General features: G+C 41.5%; 1 protein-coding gene across 2 annotated transcripts in view; it reads left to right on the forward strand.

The window, feature by feature from the left end:
• The window catches only part of igsf21a (immunoglobin superfamily, member 21a), a 163,821-nt gene that overhangs the window by 137,233 nt on the left and 12,079 nt on the right, over positions 1-14,509 (forward strand). For both annotated transcript variants that reach the window (XM_086041571.1, XM_086041572.1), the window contains exon 6: positions 6,521-7,001. In XM_086041571.1, coding sequence (XP_085897697.1) covers positions 6,521-7,001 — 481 coding nt within the window. The remainder of the gene's footprint in view (positions 1-6,520; positions 7,002-14,509) is intronic.

The raw sequence follows: 14,509 nt of genomic DNA on the forward strand, positions 1-14,509 counted from the left end.
CTACAAAGAGTATTGATAACAACGCTACCAGATCAACAGCACCCTGCTCAACTGTCAAAATACTATGAACTGGTTTATGAACTGGAAAAATGATGCCACTTCGTCGTGCATCTTTTTATGCATTCAAAATGTTATGAAAATATACCTTTAAAGCCTAACGAGGCACTCTAAAGAGGCCATGCCAACGCGAAACCCCTGTCCATATGTTGGTTGTCATGTCGGACTTTTAAGGTTCTTGGGTGGTTTTTTTTTTAACTCACTACTTCCTTCTCTCTGTGACGTGCATGTACTTATAGCATTTATGTTTTTTTCCTCCCTTGCTATTCCGCCTTTCCCTCAATAATGTGCATGCACTCATGGCTGACAAGGTGGTGCACTAGAGTGAGTCTTTTCACGATTTCAGCAATTATCCCCAAACATGTTACTGTATTTAATAACAAATCTCTGAATTCACGTTATAGGGTCTTTAATTTTTTTTACAAACTATTCATAATATGAATTTGCCATAGCTTATCTGTCTTTATTTTTCTAGTGACAGATAAAGTTAGATGCTGTATTTGTTATGTGTTATGTTTGTTATGTGACTCCCGAGTCCCCCACCTCTGCAATACTGCGCTGTCATTTAGACAGTTTCTGGTTCAAACTGGCTTTTTTTTGGGGCTGCTAGCGTCAGTGCTATTAGCACAACTAAAGTCTCCCATCCTGCCTCCCACCGCAGCAGGTAGGGAAGTGGGCTATGTTGTTATCTACAATTTTCTATTTTCAGCAGCGAATTATTGAGACATGTCTGGTTGTTTGCAGTTTTCCTTTTTGTTTTTCACATTACAAATTGCATTCTGAATGTCGGAAAATCACATGAGGGGCACAGCGATGTGCCCGTGTCACTGTGGGAAATGTAATGTTTATTTTTTGACACGTATCGCAGTGAGCGACATCCTCTAACAGATTCATAATCACTTGAGGAAAATTAATCAGTGTTTGCGCTCCCATTTGAAGTCACTTCAGTGTTTTTTTTGTTGTTGTTGTTGTTGTTGTTATCAACGCCTGTCAAACTGAGCTGCATATTTGGAAAATATAATTTTAACAGCTCAAAGGAATAAACACAAAGTGTACAGGTCATTAAATGGACTTGGAATGATGTCAATATTTAAAAAACACAGTATGGTGCTGCTGCCTCATTTTCTCAGGGACATTAGGTTCCCCCCCACTAACCGTCTGTTATATTATACCCACTTCTCAAGTTACTCTTTTTTCAAATGAATGAAATGACCAGTTTACTATGTGTATTCAAAAGATTTTCTTTAATATTTTTGAGTCCACTACAGTGGAAACTCATCTCATCCTAGACACTGCCACCCACTGGTTAGCTGTCGTAAGAATCAGACTCAGAATACAGTAGCTTTATCATTGTACCACAAGGTACAACGAAATGCAACAGACACAACCCGTCCAAGAGAAATATAAAAACAATGACCAACAGGGGCATACAGAACAGGGGTCCATCAGGTGACCTATTATAACGGCCTGTTTTCTCAGATGACAAAAAAATAAATAAAAGAAAACCCTGGGGAGGGAGAAGGGGGGAAACAACCCCAGACTAACTCCTCCTCCTCCTAACTCCTGTAAGGGTTTGGGGAAAAAAAAACTCTGTGGGACGGGGACAGTATCAGGCGGGGGAACATAATTTCTAATAAGAAAAGGTCTTTTCACTGACAATGACTAACCAGTGGATGCCAATAGCACAACTTTGATAATTGGACTCATGTGTATAGTAAAAAAGAGCTTCTGATTGTTGTCCATCGTAATAAAAGGTTCAGTGCTTGTCATGTAAGAGTGTGTGTGTTTGTCCCAATGTTGTGCATGAGTCACTACACGGGACGCTAGATTGTCGCTCTTTACATTGCCACCTACTGGTCAGCTGTTATAAGTTCTAAATAAAAAAAGACAAGCCCTTACTTAATGAAAAATAAACCAGTGTGGGTTGTCACGTTTGGTATGCCACACTGCCACACACACCTCAGCCGTGACTGAAGCGTAGCAACTACTGCGTCCGCAATAAGAAATTAAAAGTTAATCCTGCTTTGACGAACATCAATGGAAAGTTGACAATCGTATGACCGATCCTCTAAAAGTTTGAGTACTCTCACTTGAGCATCCTGTTGTGACATGTTGTCGAGCCCCCAAATGCTACACAATCAAATGCAACTGTACAATCTTGAAGAATATATAATATCTCCCCTGTGATTCTGACTAAATGTGGCAAAGAAAATCAATGACAGAAATAAACACAGCATCCACATTCCCAAAAGATAATATAATCCACATGGAGTGCATTAAACACGCTCTAATGGTGATATATATATATATATATGTCTATTTCGGTCTGCACAAGCAGTATTTTCATCTGTGTGTGATCTCCTTCCTCGTAAATAAAAAGGGGGGAGAACTGCAGGGGCCACAACAACACCAGAAAATAGTCTCTCACCTCCAGTTCAAAGCTGTCAATCCTCATATTCCGTTCCATCAACTTACAAGAAAGAGTATTTAGGGACAACTTTGAGAAATGCTGTTGAAAAATGGAAGAAAAATCAAGGAAAAAAATATTCTGCTCACTTTGTTCCCATTTCCCGTTTGGAAAAAAACTTCACGGACCATACTGGCAATGTTTAGAGCAACATTTTTATAAAGTGGTACCTTGACAGATACACCACTGCTATCTGGTGGCAGTAAACACCACATTTGTCCGTTCACTATTTGAGATTTGAGTACATTGAGTTTTGAGATCAATCACTGAATTAATTTAACTCTTAAACCTCCCAATGCATTTTGTCATTTGTACAATCATACATGTTTACAAATAAGTAAACTATGTTTGAAAGTTCCATTATGGTTAGTGAAGGCCTATTTTTTTTTTTTAAACAATCCTATCACACAAGCAAAAAGCAGAAACTAGTTTTAACTTCCACTCTGCTAACAGCACACTGATCTCCCGAGTGGCTCATCTAATGTGTTTGAGGCTTTTTCCCATGATGTCTTGTTGACAAATCCATTTCCATTTGGGGCTCATGGTCTCCTTGCAGAGACTTATCGTGTCTATTTGGTAAATAGCCCACGTGAACTTGCTTCAAGCTGTTTATTAACACTCCCAGTTAAAAGTTTTACGATAAAGCTTTCACAAAATAATGACAATTACATGTGTATTTCATCAAACACAATCTGCTGTCTTGTTGCTAACACGCTAACACGTAGAGTAATCCCCCCTCCACACCCAGGCAATAATTGAAATCCATGATATAGAAATAACATATTTGGATTACACAAATTGTGTTTTTACAGCAAATAAATCAAAATGCTTCCCCAACTACCAAACTTAATATCTCACAGTATACGTCGCTAATCATGCTCAAAGATGTCAACTATAAAGTTAACCTACAGCTATTGCTTTCTGTAGGCGTAACAAGCAGGATTAAAGCGGATTTACATTCAATAATCTTCAATCATAAATAGGCTGGAATAAAAGTACTTCTTGTTTTCATTCTTCTTTCAAATTGACACTGCGTCAAACTAAGTAGTGTGCCGCCAATTCATGGTCAACAGTGAAATCACACCCAAGATTAAAAAAAGAGGTGGAACAAAATAGTTATAAACTTTGCTAAAAAAAAAAAAAAACCTCTGAAAAAGAACGACCACAAACCTGAAATCCATGATGAGGAGGGTTTATTCAATAAACAGAGAGGCTATCAAGTATCATCATGGTTGTGGTATAAACATTTAAATAACCAATATAAAAATTCAACACATACCGAAATATTTTCAGTATTTTATAACACATGCCTGCATGTATGTTTTCTTCTCTGCTAAATATTACACAACAAACGTCTTGGTGTCTTACTATCAAATCCGTGACCATGCATGCATCACATTGCCCCCTGGAGGCCAAGATACACACAACAGACGAAGCACACAACAAATGTCGATTACAACTGCAAGACAGTATCGGAGTACTCAAAAGTAAGCACTTATCCTCGGCCTGAAAGAAAGTTGTATCGGTGTATCCCTTGTGTCTATGAGCCACATATATATAAACTTCAGTGAATGTATGTCGCCACTGGAAGCACTTGGCACCTTAAGGGTCGCTACCTTGAGTGTGAAAACCGCAATAATGAGTGCAAACAAATTCGAGTACCACCTTAAGGAAGTTCCGCAGGCAATACATTTACATTCACATAGAGGGTAGAGTGTATGGTCCCCGAAATGCAATCATTTTTCGGAGAATGAGTCTTTTTTAATGTGACACTCATTTCTCCCCTTCGGCACTGTCACAAACTCTCAAAAGTGTAGTTCAGCTTAGCAAGCATCCAGATCCATACGTACATTCAGAGCACCTGAAGCCTGCCTATGGTGATTGTGTTCACGCAAGATAGGCGATGTATTTTTGGACAACGCTTATCTGTTTTTTTGTTGTTGCTGCTGTCTTGTCACCGAGGTCATGTTTGCCGCAACAAAAGCAACATCATTAGCTTGCAAGCCGGGCGGCACGTGCACCGGCTCAAAAGTGCTCGCTCGATAGTGCTTGCTCAATGTTAGTGGCTGCGTTTCCATGGATACCAGTAACCCCATTATTATTTCCACATCAGGGCATGTGTGAATGATAGCATTAGCATGACTTGTTTCTAGAGTTTACCCGCACAGTGCTATCATTATAGACTATGTGTACGTGATCTGCCCGCCAGAACTTCATCATGCCTTAAAGAATAAATGTTATTGATACCTTTTACATGCTTGAAACCACCACATTTAAGTACTGTACCACATACAAGTACTGTACATCTTCTGTTATCCGCCTATTTCTGAGATGTGCCTGCATGGGAGTGTGCCCTTCTTTTGATTTTTGCTGAATTGTGACAATATAATACAACTTATTTAGAGAGGCCACAATGAGTTCCTTTGCCTATGACTTGGTAGCTCAGCTGGTTGGAAAATCACAACTTTCAAACACAACTACATTAAATCGTTACGCATGAATCAGCACATTGACAATTCAGCAGCTTGGGGATGAAGTGGTGACTTCCTGAGAAGAAATATTACTGTCATTGTATGGGCTCGCATGTGCTTTGCAGTTCACAAACCTGAGCTTTATAACGGGCATGATAAGCTCTGGCTCACTTTCATGAGATTGAGCTGCCCCCTTAAAACAGGCTAATCAGACAAAAAATAGGGGTGCAAAAATTTTCTCGAGTCAACTTTGATCCTTGCAGTACTTTGATTAGAGAATGACACACGTATATAAAGACACCTAGGAACTGTGTGCCATTCATCAATATACAGTATGTCCGAAGAACATAATAGAACTATGTAGAATGGTTTAATGGTGGTTTTAAAAGCAGGTAAGAGACAAGTTCTTTAAGTTTGATATCGGTTTGAAGGCTGTTTCTGGGAAGTGGAGCAGAGCAGGTGTCCCTCCTGACACCTGGTACAGGCAATGACATCGCCATTTGAAAGGTGTCTATAATTACGAATAGGGCTTTGTGCAGTCAGAGAAGTATAATGTAATATAAAAAGATATATGTAAGCATACCTATCTTGTACATGGGTACAAGTGATTTAGCCTTCGCACGGCGAGTGAGCGCCCAAGCAGTGAGGTGTGAACGTGAGTGCCACAGGTTTTGTGTCTTTTGTGTACAGTATTCAGTTTTGCCTTGCCACACTACTGGTCACCTTACATTGCTTAAAGATTCTCAGTTCTAGGGTGATTATGTCCCAAATGTACATTTTGTTATAGTGGCTTGTTTGTTGTTGTCTTAAGAGTGGCTTTAAGTACGAGAGAGTTCTTTGCATTTTTTTTTTTTTTTTTACATACTTGGTCATAAAAGATGATTCTGATTCTGATTCATGTCAGTCCTGTGATTGACAGGTGATCAGTTCAGGTACTGTGTCAGCTGCCATAGGTTCTATCCTCCCAGACCCTGTAGAGGATAAGCAACACAAATGGGCTAAAACTTTGGGACAACTTGTGGTACTTGTGGGCTACAGTGTGGTGGTCCAATCATATTTGGGCATGAGCTTATTTTGGGCAGATCCAAACGAGTGTTGACCAGCCTCAATGGTATTATCTCCCATTCGGTCCCAAACGAGACTGTTCCTTCACGCAGTTTAGTGCTTTGATGAATTTCCATCGTATGTTTGTCGGGTGGCCAGAAGCTCCAAACAAGTGTTGTTTTGTTTGGAGCTGCTGGCGTCCTTTTCTCTGTCAGTGGCCCAAAATGTAATTAAGGTCCGAGCACCAAGCAGAGCAAGAGCCCTCATGGAATCGCTGTATTTATTATTATTTTTCCTACAAATGAATCATCTATTTGAGGGCCTCAACAAGCTCAAACTTCCCGAATTTTGCAAACACATGTTTCCTGGTGATGATGTATGTATGTATTTCCTGGGTCCCATGCACACACACTTTGAATGTCTTTTGGTCGAGTACACAAAGCAGTGGATGTTGAATTCCGTTTTTCATGTTGTGTCCAAGGTGTACTTCAAGCGGGATGGTGAGCTGATCGAGGTGATTTCCTACATTCAGCCATCAGCCGGCGAACAGGGCGGCGGCTTGGCGGGGTTCCGAGGAGCCAGGCCGCTTATAAGCCGGGACCTGGACGAGACCAAACTGCAACGCTCACTCTCCCTGCTGGACCCCGAGAGCCGGTCGGCACGTTTGTACACGGAACGGCCGCAGCGTGTCCACACGCAGGGCCTGCAGGCCTCGGAGCCCAGCCCTGCCACCGAGGTCATCCCGGAGACGGTGGTTAGCCGAGAGTTCCCTCGCTGGGTCCACAGCACCGACCCCCTGTACTACTTCAGCCACACACACATCCCGCAAAGCGACGGCTCGGTGGTGGTGCAGGCGCGGCTCACGTGGACCCTCAACCCACAGCTGGATAACGATGCCCTCTTCAGCTGCGAAGTCAAACACCCAGCGCTCTCGATGCCCATGCAAACCGAGGTCACATTGGGTAGGATGCTTTGTTTTTCTTTTGTACTTCCAATTTATACGGAGCCTGAGACATAACGTGGGGGGGGGGGGGAATGCAGCCAGTATATAGATATAAGGTACACAAAATGCTAATTTGTGGCTGCAAAATATTCACCTGCATATTCCTCTGCATATTCACAGTTCGTCAATCGTGAATTTGGCTGATTTTTGTGGGGATCTTATTTTCTTTGTTTCTTACCTTTTCACTGTTTTGTGCTTAGGTCAAAGCCATGTCTAATGTAAAAATATTGCTTTGGTGCTGTCTTGAAACCAGGGAATTATTTTGAAGTGAGGTGAGGAGCTTCATTTAATCAGGCCCTAGCAATTTATAAAAGGAGCTTGCCCTTCATCCTCTGGCATCTATAGGCAGTTAGAAACCTGTCTGGGTGGGGATCAATTACTCATGGATTTTCAAGACTCGTGGCAGGGCTCAGTACATACCACTCAGGAATATCGGGGGAGCATCGTAACGTGTGCACGAAATACAAATTTGTGGTCAGGAAGGGGCTGTGGTACGGAACTGGATGACTGGAAAATCAAATTGAGCTCACCAAGCATAGAAACTGAAAGGTTGAGGTATATGCCGAGGCTAAAGCTACACAATAGCTTAGAGTAGAATTTATAACTATATATAAATATATACACAACACATGAAGTCCTCCTATGAAGTCTGACAAAAAGAAATCGCAGAGTTGAAGGTCTCTTTCAAAAAAGTGTTTGCGGCTCTGAGTGTTTTCATTTCTGTGGAAACAGTCGAAACGGTTATTTGAGTGCAAAAAAGTTGCCGACCCCTGGCATAGATATTACGGTACTACACACAGACGGAGCGGCATCGCATACAATTAAAGAGAATTAAAGATTAAACACTGTGAATGTAAACACCAGAATGTTCTGCCAAACCATACTGTTCAACATGTACCGGTACTCAAGGGAGTATGAACCTCTCTGCTCAGTAGGTTCTTCTTTTCTCAATGACGCTTGGGTTGTAACTTCTAACCATTTACACCTTGTGATATAGTGGCAGAGTGAAAGATGAACCTCAATATAGTGAGGATTCACAGTATCTACTGTATATTCTCGCCAGAATTTATAAATATACAGTTATATATATAAAATATATATATATATATATATATATATATATATATATATATATATATATATATATATATATATATGAGGCTCATTAATCTCCCTCTCGTCCTATGAACAACTTGAATTTGATATCGACTAATTGTGTTGCGGCCGAGCAAATTGGAAATTTAAGGGTGCGGAGGCAAAAACACTGATTGACAGGCCAATTCACAGCACTGTCTGCTCTACCCCCAGATTGAGTTAACGCACCACCATTATTGAAAGAGTCAAGATGAATTAGACAAGTGGGATGACAATTCAAACATGGTGCACCAAGTTCTCAATTTTGTGCATGTCTCAGTAGCTCTTAGACTTTTTCTTTTACATCAATTTATTTTCACAAGACGGAACAATAGCAGGGGTGTATTTCTGTGCATATTAAAATATAAAAAGAATAAATCCAATGAAGCAAACGAGAGTCAAACTTTTGGCGGTAATGTATTGTTTTTTTTACGTGTTATCCTGGAGATAAATGCACGAGCTCCCTCTGTTTTTTCTACAAACTAAAAACAAAGATGGCTCCCAGCATTTCTAATTAACACTTCAAAGGCGAAACGTTGGCATCATTCTTCTGCAGATGAGCGTCGTGATCCATGAGAGGCGCACATAATCGTGAGAAAAGAAATTCGCACTGAAGAGAGACTTTTTGTGTATGCTCTCCAAAATCAATAATATAACATCGAATGACGCTGCTTGTTAATGTTTCTCTCTACCGACCGAGCGCTGGAGGTATCATCTTCTTGTTGCATCACTCACGGCTCCAGTGTTGTTTTTGAGACAGGTTCACTTTTTTTTGTGCGCCAGGAAGATTTCTTGCCAGAGCACACACGTCCATAGCTAGGTAATTAGGCTGATTCTATCGGGTCTCAATTAGTGCAGGAGGGACACTCCTTTATGCTGTCGACAGTGAATCAGTCCACACTGACAACGGGCCTTGGCGAAACAAAATTAGGACTGGCACAATTTTAGATTTTTCTCATTCTCAGTCAATCAGTTAAAACTTTTTGTGAGATATTAACAAGATACTTTTAAAGACTTTTTATAAATCAGATCGTTGAGATACGGCTGAGATCATATACTTATGAAAAAAAACAAACAAAAAAAGAAGAAAGAAAATTCCACATGACATTTTTGGAGTGTCGGCCAAATTGGTGGTCAAATCCTTGTCAGATCACAACCTGTCTGAAGCTTCGGGGATAACGTTTTCATAAACTGCATTTAGCCTATGAGCAATTACTATTTTCAAACCTGTAAAAATTAACAAAAGCTAACCCTCTAAGTCTACGTAAGCAAAATCTGTTTTATATTGCATTTCGGCATTTTCTTCCCAAAGCAAATATTGCAAATAATCTGAACGAGCGTCCGAATGTAAAAACAATTGTTTTTCTATTAATATTCTTTACTGTCTTATAATTGCAAAAGAACACTTGTGAAACAAAAAAAAAGGAGTTCAGTTTTATCAATTGAAAAGAAGAAAAATTTCTTCTTCTTTTCTGATGTTTTTCCCTGAAGGCATCATCACGGCAGTTGGAGATGCATATCTTCCCCCAAAACATGAACAATATCAGAGTCAAGAGTCTGAGTTTAAATTAGTACATGCATATCGGATTTTTAACCTTTTTATTGATTTTTAAGAAGTGTGACACCCCCCCCCCCCCCCTCCAAAAAATATCCATGTGTGCTTACTGCTTTTTTTTTCCGTCTTAAATTTCCTTCCTAGCTGCTAATCTCTGGCGGCTTTGTTCTGTTTCCATAAATGATTAAAACACATCTAATGGGATGATGTGATTTTAATGTATTTTATTCATGAAAGTGAGAGACTTTTTTTTTTTTTTTGAAGCTATGTTGTTGTTGCTGCCAGGTCTTACTTTTCTAGCGGGAGTCCTCGTATCGCGGAATAATTCCTGGCGGAGAGCAATAGCTGTCACCATCCCATCCCCCCCAGAGAGGAGAAATGTAGTTCATCACGTGCAAAACTGACTCAGCAGCGTCAGTCAGAGCGCCGGCGACATGAGCGATCTTCATCAGACTGAAGCGTAGTGCAGTAAATATTTTAACAGCTCGCTCCCTCCAACATGGATGATTAAACCCATGACAAACCCGCAGAGGGGCGACAGGATGGGTAAAAACTCTTGCTAAATGTCATTGTCACTTTTATTTTGACAAGTTGTTTGATGTTGTTCGTTTATCACCATCGTGTTCTTCATCAGACATTTGATTTTCATTTTGAGAAGAAGAGGGAATAGAAGATGAGCCATGGAATCAGAGCGCATGCGGAATGCCAAACACTCCTCAGCACACTTCGGCAGAGGAGAAAACAAAACACTTCAGTCACAAAAGAGCAAAATCTCCTCAGTCAAGGTTGTAGCCGTATGGATTGTTTGACTTCAGAGAGGATGTATTCTGGAAAATTGGCCTTTTACGGTCTTGTGTACAAATAGTTGTGTCTCTGAACTGCCAGCTCACCCACCTTTTATGAAATTAACCAATCAAGTAAATCTTTTGTTCTGTGCTTAAAATATGGCTTTGCTCAGTTCTTTCTGAATGTCTGCCCAAATTTGATCTTACGTTGGGGCTAACTTGAAGATTAATGTCCTCCACGCCGAATTTCCAGTTGTCCGCAAAACCGCCGCTTTCTAAACATGGCTGGACTACACTGTCTGAAGTATTACGCCAAAAGGTAAACAGAGCTGCATTACGTTTTGTTAGCCACACACCTTAGTATTAGCTAACAGCGATAGCGTTTGAATAGCAACACATACTTGAGAGCTTGGTGAAGTTGGGTGCAATTACACGTGTAATTCATTGTCTTGGTGATGAAGTGCTGCTTCCATGAGGGATAATATAATCCATGCTTTTTACTCACTTCTGTAGTCATCGTGGTAAAGAATTCTCTAGTCAACATTGGCGGAGCAATATGTGAAATTGAACGAGCTCTGGCTCACGTACACGAGACAGGTCCGCCCCCAAAAACAGGCTAATTCCTGCCAAACAAAAATAGAGGCCAGAGTATTTTGATATATGCACGTCACAGACACCTGGAAATCATTTGAAGCTGTGAACAAAATGCTGAATGTCTAATTGAAAATAACTACCACTTGCATGTCGTATTCGTGATAAGTGCACAAATGCGGGCACAGTTTTACTACTGCAAGCGGCTTTTGGCCACGAAATGAATAGGCGGTCTTTTCTGCGGCCGTAAGCGATAAATCTTTCAGCGATTTAATATCGTCACATGAAACGGAATGACAATCGAACCAATGTTGTATCACACTCCTTGAATATTCATGAAGGGCAACGCGCTTGCCATACGAATGGGACGAGAGGCCGACGCCGGCTGGGCCTCGGGGTGTTGGAATCGAGCACGCCTCAGCCGTCAGATTGTTACGCTCACTCCTGGCTTCCGTCCATGTGAGTTCAGGTCGGCGCCTGAATATTTAAAAGGTGGTCTTTTGGCGTCGAGTCTCGGCGAGCAAAGGTGTGCAATGTGAACATTGTTACACAGGCAGTGCAAGTCTTATTTCATGCACCGGGTTCAACTCTACCTCACGTCGCTGTTGCTTTGCCAGTCAGGGATAATCAAAGAGCAGATGCCCGGCTCCAGATGGCATTGGCATGTGAATAGAGGATGCGAATGTGTGTGCGTGTCTGTGTCTGGGTGTGTGTGTATATACACATGCAGTTATTTGTGTTAGTGTTGGCCACTCATCAATACGTCTTATCTGGTGGCTTTAGTGTTGCCGCTCGGAGCCGTGAAAGGAATTACAGGGCCGGATTCACCTGGATGGGGCCGCCGCCTGATCCGACCGTCAGTCCTTTTTGAAATGTACTTCATGCGCCTCTCGGCTTATTTTTTTCTTTAACTAAAGCGCTCATCCAGTAAATGCGACAGGCTGCCCTCAACTTTTCCTGTCTGCAGTGCAGCTGGCCGCACCTGTTGATGTCAAAGCACACCTGATGCACGTGCAAAAAGTTGTCTTTTGTAAAAGCATGACGCAACGTGTGGATAAAGGCTAGAAAAAGATGACGTTGGCAAAACGTTCCATTGTAGAATTAAGTTTCATTTATGAGTTCCAGTATGTGGTCAAGGGCAGTTGTAAGTAATAAGGTGTAATGTTTAGGTGTGTAATGGTTAAAAAAAAAATGGCTGCTCGGTCAGCAGACACCTGCATAAATGCAGTTCGTTCTTCACAAATTCCCCAACGCAGAATAAGACGTTAGCCACCAAAGAGGAAGTTGCCTCCCTCTCCTCTGTCTCTGGAGTACTGTGTACGTCCGCACTCTTTCACGTATCGGCTAAAAAGTGCAAAAGTGACTTCAGTGAATTATGTAAAACCACAATCTCAACTGCCGAAGTTCGACCTGTCAATCAATCCATCTTTCACTGATTGCACATTCAGACTACAAAAGAGCCATCCAGTTTCAATCTGGATGGGCTAAAAATCTGATTTTGGCTGGCAGTCTGAACCTTAGTGCATTTTTGTCGTCTTGCTCATCAGGTTTGTGTTTCCACCTGTTCTCGTCAGCCGTGTGTTTACTAATCAGCTCCCTTCAGCCACTGGTGCCTTGTCCAGGTGTACCTCGTTGTCTTATCATTCATCTTGTCTTTAGTTCCCTGCTTTTGCGGAAGCCCGAGTCTCTTCATTCTTTGTTGCTGTCATGAGTCATGTTATGTTTGCTATTGTCATGCAGTCATTACATCTTACTTTGAATCTTGCTTTTGAACTTTGTTAATTTAGTGTTTTGATTCTTCTTTGTGTCTTGTTTTGCCGCTTAGTTTTTGATGAGTTTTGTTTTCACATCCTACTGACCCGCTTCTCAGCTTCCTTTTTCTGGTGTCTTGCACTTTTGCCACATTCATCATCACACGAACCAGTCCATGACAATACATACAGTACTTCGAAATATTTTTATTGGTTGTATTTCATTCTCACGATTTAATTTTGATCTTATTCAAGATGATCCGCTGAGTCGCGTGGCGACACCCTCGCGCCCTTTATTGACCAACTGCCATGTTTAAAAAGTCAAAATACATACATGTAGTCCTAGGGAGTCCTGGATCACTCCCTGGTGGAAGCTGTTCGGCCTCATGTCCGTTTGGGTACCTGATGCCCTCATCGGGGGTGGGTGCCGTCGGACGCCAACTGTCGCCACTGGACCGCATCCCAGAAATCGGCCATCATCTTTTTTTAACGGCCATATGTCCGACGAGTTCCATGTGTGACACCATGAAAACGGTGAAGCTCCTCCGATTGCGCTCGCCGTTGCCAGAAGTAGCCTGTGAAATGCCATCCGTCCTGGGCATGAGAAGACACGCCAGGCCGTGTCACGCGTGCTTCGTCTTTGACTCTGCTGCCAAGGGAAATATGTTGATGTTTTCTCTCATCTTGAAAATGTCAGAGATTTATCATTTTTATTGTTCAACGTTGCTGTCCTACTTAGAGTCCTTTTGATGATGCACTTCGGCATACTTCCCTTTCAGGAGTTTTAAAATGATACAGTCTAATGAATACGGTTGTAGAGTGAACTCTCTCTTATTTGTGGTTCTACTCAGATTCATGTTTAGTTCTACTGAACCTCAGCTAGCTGCTGAAAAATGGACCCATTTGTGTTTTTTTTTTGCGCTCTTTCTATAACATGCTAAGATGCCACAAGAGGCGTCAAGCCGGTGCCTAATAAGAAAGTAAGAATTGAGGTCAAGGAGGTATGTTGAAGTGATTCATCTCAATTGAGAGTATTTTCACTTGTTTAGGCAGCACTCCGCATGTTCAGTACTTTTCAATAAGTGTGTAGATCCGTGTCAACAACTTTACCAAGCAATCAAGTGTGTTCCATTTAGCAGAAGCTGAGAGAGAACTCCAATGTTGTACATCCAAACAAACTCACTGCAGCTCTGCTTACCTTTTGACATTTGACGTCGATCTTTGGCCAACTTGGCTGCCAAGCCACGGCATAGAAACTTGGTGTCGGGGAGGTTACTATGCATGGTAGGTCTGTGAGTGAGCCCTTCTGAATTTCTGCCCTAATGTTACATCACAGTGGGATGGGATTTCAGAGGTAGCTTTACAGACACATTTTCACAAATAGGCAGATGACAAAAGGTTCATTCGGTTGGTAATTTCTTACTTGATGGGTCGGCAGGCACGAAAGATACACAGCACCTGTGGCTAAAGACAAACTGTGGCAGAGTTTACTTTCTGTACCTGGATTTGACACCTCTGTCAGATAGGAGGATTTGCATTTTGTCCCTTGTTATACGTTTAGCCACGTGCTCTGTTTTATTACAAATACAAGAGCGTGATTTGTCTTTTTTTATGCCTTGTAGTCTTAAAAAAAACATCCATTCATTCGCAT

This window comes from Filicampus tigris, chromosome 9 (genome assembly GCF_054856515.1).
Source record: "Filicampus tigris isolate MCC_2025a chromosome 9, RoL_Ftig_1.0, whole genome shotgun sequence".
Lineage (NCBI taxonomy): Eukaryota > Metazoa > Chordata > Actinopteri > Syngnathiformes > Syngnathidae > Filicampus > Filicampus tigris.